The 10042-nt window shown below is 42.5% G+C and overlaps 1 protein-coding gene across 1 annotated transcript in view; it reads left to right on the forward strand.

The window, feature by feature from the left end:
• LOC145390718 (uncharacterized) overlaps positions 1 to 8457 on the forward strand; it is a 32550-nt gene extending 24093 nt beyond the window's left edge. The window contains 4 exon segments of the mRNA XM_080265512.1: positions 4173 to 4743; positions 4938 to 5645; positions 5648 to 5791; positions 6233 to 8457. Of these exon segments, the coding sequence (XP_080121638.1) occupies positions 4173 to 4743; positions 4938 to 5645; positions 5648 to 5791; positions 6233 to 8457 (3648 nt within the window).
• The last annotated feature ends 1585 nt before the right edge of the window (positions 8458 to 10042 follow it).

Below are 10042 nucleotides of genomic sequence, written 5' to 3' on the forward strand. Positions count from 1 at the left end.
AGAGAGAGAGAGAGAATTTATAGCTTGCGAGTTGGTGTGTGAATAATGAGAGAGAGAGAGAGAGAGAGAGAGAGAGAGAGAGAGAGAGAGAGAGAGAATTTATAGCTTTCGAGTTGGTGTGTGAATAATGTGAGAGAGAGAAAGAGAGAGAGAGAGAGAGAGAGAGAATTAATAGCTTGCGAGTTGGTGTGTGAATAATGTGTGTGTGTGTGTGTGTGTGTGTGTGTGTGTGAGAGAGAGAGAGAGAGAGAGAGAGAGAAAGAGAGAGAGAATTTATAGCTTGCGATTTGGTGTGTGAATAATGTGTGTGAGAGAGAGAAAGAGAGAGAGAGAGAGAGAGAGAGAATTAATAGCTTGCGAGTTGGCGTGAATAATGAGAGAGAGAGAGAGAGAGAATTAATAGCTTGCGAGTTGGCGTGAATAATGAGAGAGAGAGAGAGAGAGAGAGAGAGAGAGAGAGAGAGAGAGAGAGAGAGAGAGAGAGAGAGCATTGCAGACTTATCATGCAAGATTGTCGGTAGGATGTAGGATGAGAGAGAGAGAGAGAGAGAGAGAGAGAGCATTGCAGACATCATGCAAGATTGTCGGATGGCAGAGAGAGGGAGAGGGGGGGGGGATAGATGAAGTATTTGGGATATTGATGGGATGGGATGGTTTGGGATAGGTAGGGTGGATGCAGGAGGAGGTGGACAGAGTGACAAGAGGCCGTCTGTGTGATTGGCAAGGTTTGGGAAAGTCCATTTGTCATCAGATATACAGATAGACGAGACACAATGATGAAATTTTTGGAGGGACAGGTAAAAAGATAGATTGCAAGAGATAAGGAAGGCAATAATAAAAAAAAGTTGTAGTAGTAGTAATAGTATGCAAACCAGTAGCCAATCAAAATTCCTCTTCCCCAGAACTGGAAGACAAAAAAGGCAATAATGAAAAAAAAAAAAATGCAGTAGTAGTAATAGTACTAGTAGTAGTAGTAGTAATAGTAGTAGTAGCAGCAGTAGTAGTAGTAGTAGTAATAGTAGTAGTAATCAAAACTCCTCTTCCCCAGAACTGGACCTCCTCCCACGAGCACTGCCATAACACTGGGGGTCACCTGGCCAGCGTCGATCAGCTGCCCTACAACATCACAGCCTTTGCCTACCCTGGAGAGAAAAATCCCTCCAGTTACCTCCACACAAACATGAGGTGGACCAGTTTATTCTTCGAGGCGGGGGAGTACCAGTGGCCAACGCGCGACCCTGGTGAGTGGATGGGTCTATTCTTGTAGATAGGGGGAGTACTGGTGGTTTTCTCTTTACCCTGGTGAGTGGATGGGTCTATTCTGGTAGATAGGGGGAGTACTGGTGGTCTTCTCATTACCCTGGTGAGTGGATGGGCCTATTTTTGGTCGTAGGGGAGTACTGATGGTTTTCTCATTACCCTGGTTAGTGGATGGGTCTATTCTGGTAGACAGGGGGAGTACTGGTGGTCTTCGCATTACCCTGGTGAGTGGATGGGCTTATTCTTGTAGGTGGGGGAATACTGGTGGTTTTCTCATTACCCTGGTGAGTGGATAGGTCTATTTTTGGTCGTAGGGGAGTACTGGTGGTCTTCTCATTACCCTGTTGAGTGGATGGGTCTGTTCTTGTAGCGGGGTGAGTACTGGTGGTCTTCTCATTACCCTGGCGAGTGGTTGGGTCTATTTTTGGTCGTAGTGATCTTCTCATTACCCTGGTGAGTGGATGGGTCTATTTTTGTAGCTGGGGGAATATTACTCGTCTTCTCATGCCCTGGTGAGTGGATGGGTCTATTCTTGGAGGTGGGGGAGTACTAATGGCTGGCTCGTTTCATTTATCAGTGTGTTTATGCTTTTCAGTACATCGATTTTTTTACATTATTAATATTATTATTATTATTGTTGTTATTGTTGTTGTTACGTTGTTATTATTATTATTATATTATTATTATTCTATAAAAGGCTACGGACATGGACCCTGGTTGGACTCCCCACCTGGCCAGGGGTGGGATGGGGGGAGGGAGTGTGCCGCCCTCCACCTCCCCTCCTCCACCATCCTCCCCCTTCCATGCTCCTTCTCCCTCCACGCCATCTGCATCCATCCTTATGCTCCTCTCTCAGGTATTGTTATTATTATTATTATTATTATTATTATTGTTTTTACTATTATTATTATTATTATTATTATTATTATGATCCTTTTCACTCAGGTATTGTTGTTACTGTTAGTAGTAGTAGTGATATTATTATTATTATTATTATTATTATTGTTATAACCCCTTTCACCCCTACAGACAGTGAGAGAGAGAGTGAGCCGAGAAGTAGAGCCAGTGAGAGAGAGAGTGAGGTGAGAGTCATAGCCAGTGTGAGAGAGAAAGAGGGATGGGTTAGAGTGAGTGAGAGAGATTTCCCCTCTCTCACTCTCTCTTGCCTTACCCCCTCCACCTCACCCCATACACGTGTCATCTGGCGCAAGGTGAGTGTTATTGTTATTATTATTATTATTATTATTATTATTATTATTATTTATATTGTGGTAGGTTGGGGCGCTCACCATTCACTCACTCGATGTAGTGCTGCTCTCTGATGACTACCCTTTCCTCTCTTCCATCTTTCCTTCCTCTTTTGTCTTCCTTTTCTTCATTCTTTCCTCTTCCTTCTGCCTGTGGGTGACTCAACCAGGAAACCGTTTACTACGCTGGGTGGTAACCATATAACCAAATTATGGCGCCTGGTGGTTTAGTGGGTAATGGTGGTTTAGTGGGTAATTACGGCGCTCCAATCGGAATGAGCCGGTGCAAGTTTATATCCAAGGGATGGTTGGGGTTGATTGCCCACGTAATGCCACTCAGGGATGAGTGAGGCTGGTCACTCTCATCTTAAATGTCATGACAAACTTGCCTAGCCCCGGGCTCCTACACTTCTCATGGGGCAACGTAGGATTGGATGATTGATGGATTTTTGTCACTATTATTATTATGAAGATGATGAAGATGATGATGATGAAATCCCATCATTAGGTGGAATAAAGGGTTAGGATCATGAAGGTGATGAGTAGTACTGCAGTAGGAGTAGCAGTCGTGGTAGTAGTAGCAGTAGTAATTATTGTTATCGTAACAGCAGCTACCATATTAGTAGTAATAGTGGTAGTAGTAGTGGAAGTAGCAATAGTGGTAGTAGTAGTAGTGGTAGTAGTAGTAGTAATGGTGGTAGTAGTAGTAGTAGTAGGTAATCATTGTCAGTTTCTCAGTAACTGTTTTACGTCATTCACCAAATCATTTCTTGCTTCTTTCAAATCAACATTAATATCTCACTTTTATTTATTTATTTATGTATGTATTGTATTTTTCATCCATTCACTTTTTCCATTACTTTCTTTAATATTCCTTCATCGATCACAAAATTTTAAATATTTCATTGTTTTGAGTTTTTTCCATTAAGCATCAGCCAAGTTATTTTTGTTTTAAAGTTAGCTTAATTCACTCGCTTACATTTCTACGTCAAGTATATATATATATATATATATATATATATATATATATATATATATATATATATATATATATATATATATATATATTATGCATCAGCTTCGTTTTCTGTTCATCAAAATATTAGCAGAGTTCATTTTCTGTTCATCAAAATATTAGCGAAGTTCATTTTCTATTCTTCAAAATATTAGCGAAGTTCATTTTCTATTCATCATAGTGTTAGCTGAGTTTATTTTCTGTTCTTCAAAATATTAGTGAAGTTCATTTTCTGTTCATCAAAATATTAGTGAAGTTCATTTTCTGTTCATCAAAATATTTGCGAAGTTCATTTTCTGTTCATCAAAATATTAGCAAGATCCATTTTCCATTTGTCTGTCTGTTAGCAAGGATCATTTTCTGTCTGTTAGCAAGATCCATTTTCTGTCTATTAGCAAGATCCATTTTCTGTCTATTAGCAAGGTCCATTTTCTATCTCTCTGTTAGCAAGATCCATTTTTCATCTGTCTCTTTGTTAGCAAAAATAATTTTCTGTGTGTCTGTCTGTTAGCAAGATTCATTTTGTATCTGTCTGTTAGCAAGATCCATTTTCCATCTGTCTATCTCTCAGCAAGATCCATTTTCCGTCTATCTATTGGCAAGTTCCATTTTTTGTTCGTCAGAAATTTTAGTCGCTTTCCAATTTCCAGGATGGGATATTCCTTAGGGCAAACACCAGCATCCTCACCCCATCCCTTGCCCTTGACCCCTCTAAGGCCCATCTGCGACCCGGGACATCCCAGACGGTGCTCCAGCAGGGAACGTATTGGTGCGAGGCGTGGGGGTTGAAATCACCAAACCGCATCGCCAGTAACAAGGTCCTGGTGACTCTTGAGGGCTGGGAGACTCTTATTTTTTCCGTCCAGGCCCGTTTGAATTCTACCGGTAGTGTAAGTGATGTTGTGGATGCTGTGAGGGATGTATATGAGGATTGCCTTACTGATTTAGCCCGTTATGCCTTTGATCCGATTTCAGTGAATACGGAAAGTGGACCCGATGATGGATTTTGGTCCTGTGTAGACTACCGCTTCCAAGTGCACATTCATACAGCCAGTCAGACATTCAGAGACTTACAGTTAATTCTTCAGGGCGATGATACCATGAGTAGAAGGGTTACAACAGAATTTGGTCACTTGGATATCACGCTTTCATTAGCAACCAGGTGTTTGGGACCTACACTGGATTATGGAGGTGGTAACAGGATCATCTGGCCACCATTAAGTGAGGCAGGCTTGGTCAGCCCACTGAATTACAGGTGCGAGACCGAGGAGGAGAGGTTGAGCTGTGGTTACTGCAGGTGGAACTACACTCACGTAAAAGGCCAGTCAAATTTGATGCTTCAAAATGCGTAAGATTTGAGTTTTGTCCAAGAGGATTCAAGGGAGTTGCTAATCACCTTTGTGTTGGGCTTACAGACTCAGGACCTTGGGATGAGAGTTTTGAATCAGCTTATCAACACGATATTGTTTTTGGTTCCAAAGTACTTGGCCATATTCGCAGAAAGAAGAGAGAGGTTCACACTGATGCCCTGATACGAGATGCAATTGGGAATATAACTATCTGGTGGCCAATCAGGAGAGTAGCACACTTTGGCCCTCTGATGGTTTTTGGTGGCTTTAATTCTTCATTTTCAGTGATGAATGACTCCTTGCCTGATGGTCTGGCTTGGTCAGCTGGCCACCCATATGCAGAAAATGACTGTGTTGCCCTTGATCTAAAGTCTCGTCACATATCAACCCAACCCTGCCACTCCAGCTATCCATATGTTGCTGTGGTTGATGTTTCTTATCTCATGGACATTCCCTATGCAAGCTGGAGTTCTGACATACCTAATCTGATCATCGACAGCCCTATCTGCCCTTCAGATTGGAAGTCTCATGGGCTTGAGGCTGGTGATCGTTTCTGCTTCAAATTGTTTCACGATATTGCCAACATGACGTGGGAATCAGCCAAGAGATTCTGCGATTATCGAGAAGCTACATTGCCAACACCGCACATGGGTTTCCTCGACTTTGTGTACCGACAGTATCTGAGTGACTCTGGTGTGGGTGAAGTGTGGATGAGTGTGAAGCCACCCCATCCATACCACATCAAGGATCAAACGAGCCATTACATTAACTGGCTACCGAGACAGACTTCAGGCTACCTCATCCAGTCCTTACTCAAACAGGCTGGACCAGAATGCGTGAAAATGCAACCTTATCAAATATATTATGCCAGCAGGATCCTCAGAACGTTCCAGGAGCAGAAATTGAACTGTATGAAACACGTATGTTTCGTTCAAAAGATGTTCGCCTCAAAGTAACTAGGAATTTGTTACAAGGAGGGCCAGGCATCAGTTGTTTCGTAAATGGAAAATTAGTAGATATAGAATTCCGTAAAGTAAGAAGGGGCAAAGGAAGACCAAGAAAGACCTCTGTGGCAAGGATCCAGAGTTCGACTGGAGGCTACTACCAATGCATGGGGTGGTTGACAAAGCCGAAGATGTTGATAAAATCCAATCTTCTGTTTTACACAAGGCCTATTAGCCAGACATTTACAGTGGTGATAAGTGAAAGAAACAAGCAATATATGCCACTGGTTCATGACAACACGTTTCAGTCTAGAGGTAAGAATGATTATCCCACCTGTACAAACCTGACCAGAAATGTCTTGGGCAGATATATCAATGAAAATACTTTTGTTATTGAAAACTTCTTCTACTCTCCAGGTTCCTCGTCAGAACTGAATCAGAACTTCCAGCTAAGTTTGCAATATGAAGATAAAGTGTATATGGTCGAAGAGGAAGATTTGATGATGGTTATTAGTAGTATGGACAAAACTGCCTTAGCTGCTGAGGGGTGTACATTTCAGACAGTGAGAAGTACTATTGGCTGTGCTCTGGATGTTACAAAGGATCACAACATCAGCGGGAGGAACCTGACGTGGCCCGCTACACAAGGGAAGAAGGTGGTGCTGCCAGAGGAGCTTTGTGTTGCGCAGGCTGGAGAACCAGTTACACGGGAATGTAAGGGGGACTTCCTTACAGGCTTTGAGTGGGGAAGGGTCTCTGGGGAATGTGCCAACGAGACTTCAAATGTAACCAAGCAACTGTGGGAATTAAACAAGTTGAGCAACCAGACGTCACTCTCTTCTCTGCCCAACCTTACAAGTAATGGAAGCTCTCTGAAGCCAGTAGACATTCATTTCGTTGCTACGAAGTTCCAAACGGTTGCCAGTCAGGATTCAGTGTCCGAAACTGACTTTGAATCCATTGTTGAAACAATGAGCAACGTCATGGAAGCTGAGAGTCAAGCATTTGATTCAGCCCAAAATCAACTTAATTCTTCCAGTATTCTGTCTGAGGCATTTGGGGATCTTGCCTTTAAAGTCAGTCTTCCGATGGCCAAAGGTGTCCAGAAGCTTAAAGCCCAAAGTAAATTGGTATCCGTAGAGATAATCGATGTAGAAGAGGACGCTGGCATTATTGGCTACCAGTCAGGGATCAGAGAGCAGGATGAGACACTGGTATTTGAGAGTTCTGACATCAGTTTGAACCAGAGTGAGGCAGCCATCATCTTCCCTACCGATGTTCGACGCCTGGTCACAAGTCAGTCAGAGTCAAGTAGAAGGACTGACAAAGAAGAAAATGTCCAAGTTACTTTTGTTGTGTACCGAAATGCAAAGTTACACCAGGACAGGGTGACGTTTCCAAACTACGCTGTCAACAGTTACATTATAGAAGCCAAGTACAAAGGCAAAACAGTGGAGAAACTTAGAAAGCCTGTTGAGCTCCGTTTCAAGCCTAAGAAGCACGGAAGGGATGCCAAATGTGTCTTCTGGGACACCAAGCACCCAGAAAGGCATAGATGGTCAACAAAAGGTTGCTGGGACAGAGGGATGCAAGGGAACCAGCAGATATGTTACTGTAATCACCTCACCAGCTTTGCCCAGCTCATTAACTTCAACAGCGAGGATTTTGAAGGTGTGCATGGAATCGTTCTGGATGTCATCACTGTTATTGGTTGTACTTTGTCTGTGATTAGCCTGCTCTTGGTCTTTGCAACTTTCCTTCTGTTCAAGAAATGGAGAAAGTCACTGAACAATAAGATACTCTTCAACCTCTCTCTTTCAGTGTTTTTCAGCATCACCATCTTCGTAGCTGGAATTAACCAGACGTGGAACATCATCTTGTGTCGAAGTGTGGCTGTCTTGCTTCATTATTTCATTGTGGCCTCTTTCGGGTGGATGTTGGTCGAAGCTGTCCACCAGTACCTCAAGTTTGTCAAGGTTGTGGGCACCTATATACCAAGGTTCATGTGGAAGGCGTCCATTTTCGCCTGGGGGCTGCCCATCCTCCCAGTCATCGTTGTCTTGATCTATGACAGTAAACTCTATGACAGTGACAGCGATGATGATGTGAAGATGTGCTGGATATCGAGTACTGCATTCATATACGCCTTCCTACCACCCCTGACACTGACTATGGCTGTGAATCTGATCTTGTTTGCCTGGATCATCTACAGTGCATCGTGTGGTCGCGTCCGGGTCACCTCGACTATGTCTGAGCGTGACCTCTTCATGAGTCAGCTTCGTATGGCAGTCGGCGTTTTCTTCCTCCTAGGTTTTACGTGGATCTTCGGCTTGCTAGCGTTCTGGAAGAGGTGGCTAGTCTTCTCATACCTCTTTTGCATCTTCAACACCCTGCAGGGTTTCTTCCTCTTCCTCTTCCATGTCTTCCGGGAAAGGAGCGCACGGAGGTTCTGGCAAGACTTCCTTTCCATCCTTCAGAACAGGTACACCCCCTCGGAACACCCAGGCACCCAACATACCAATTCCGAGATGCAGATGGTAGGCAAACGAGGTGTTTTCCTGGGCAGATGTGATTCAGGTCCTTCGTCGTCTGATACCCAGAATACAAAGGGATGGAATGAGACTAGCTCTGTAATAGTATAACCTATTCTTGCTTTTGTTGTGGTAAGCTCACCTCCCTCTCGATAGAAAGTAGATAGTTAGATAGATAGATAGATAAAAGTGTCTGTTAGACATTGTCATAATAAGAAGTTAGAGATATACAGATGTGTTATATTGAAGTAAAATAACCGAGAATATTGTTGCCTATCACAAGTGCAAGTACTGTATATGTAGTTTGTAACACCTTTTTAATTAGCTGTAACAACTAACCTAATTTAAGAAACCAACCTTTATTTGCATGTCCATACATAACCTAAATTAGTGTAGTATATTTTTAGCCGATCTGAAAAAATATATTGTGTTTTTGCCTCTGTAGAACTAACTTGATGCTGGTAAGGTGCTTCTTGCAGTGTCACCGACATAGTATGGCGGCTCCTCTGCCTGGTTATGCAAACGCCCCTCAGCTCCCTCCCTAACCCATGGAAAGGGAAAGGTGGACTGCAGGAGGGGGTAACTTCAGCCTGTAGTCAACTGGTTTCACATTCAGATGAGCCTGGGGTAACAGCAACTACCAGAACTAACTAAATATTATTCCGAAGTTAGTATTGAGTGTCATAGGCGAGGAATTATTGGTTATGCATTTTTGGGTCGAGGACATCATTTCCCTTTACTCCTTCTGGCCTAAGATGGTTTTATTCAGCTTGGGAGAATGTCATGGTGGTGAGAGGGGTAATGAAGGGAGTACCTACCCTGAATTCTTGTCGTAGAGGCTCCCTAACACTTCCTCCTGTGTGATTTATTTTTGGATATAGGCAGTTAATATAACACTGTACGTTATTTATGAAGAGTATGGTGACAGTGGAAGGTTCCCTAACACATCTTCCTTTGTGATTTGTTTTTGGATATAGGTGGTTAATATAATTTTGTACGTTATTCATGAAGAGTATTGTGATAGTAGAATGATTTAAGTATTACAGAGGAGGATAGTAAGGTAGAACAAGCAAATTAAATCGCTTAGGAAGAGGTGTTAGGGAGCTTCCTTAACCGAGGAGAATACGAACCCTAATCCTTCCACAGTGAAAATTTCCTTGGAAGGGAAATACAGTTTTTTGAAGATGCTAATGGTGAGGTAAATGAAAGTCAGTGAACAGGTTAAGTTTTCTCACTACCATTGTATTTTATTATTATTATTATTATTATTATTATTATTATCTAGACAAATTTACTCGGCTCATGAGAGGCTTTTCGCACTTCAGGGGTTAGTACAGCCTTCATTAACCCCGTCACTGTGGTGATGTAATGCTTTTTATGATAATTTTAGCTTCAGATGATTTACTGCCCTTATGTCTTTATTATTATTTCTATCCAGACGATTTACTCATCTCAGGAGAGGCTTTTCACACTTCAGGGGTTAGTACAGCCTTCCTCGCCACTGTGATGTAATGCTGTTTAATATTCTAGCTTCCTTTAGATGATATACTGCCTTTACCGTTGTCTCTTTTATATTATCTTTGCCATTCAGACGATTTTACTCAGCTCAGGAGAGGCTTTTCGCACTGGAGGGGTTAGTAACAGCCTGCCTTACCCCCTCACTACTGGTTCTCTCTCCTAAGTTGAATAAATCGTC

The sequence above is a fragment of the Coenobita brevimanus genome, chromosome 15, assembly GCF_032717465.1.
Source record: "Coenobita brevimanus isolate Jiangsu-jjx chromosome 15, ASM3271746v2, whole genome shotgun sequence".
Taxonomy (NCBI): Eukaryota; Metazoa; Arthropoda; class Malacostraca; order Decapoda; family Coenobitidae; genus Coenobita; species Coenobita brevimanus.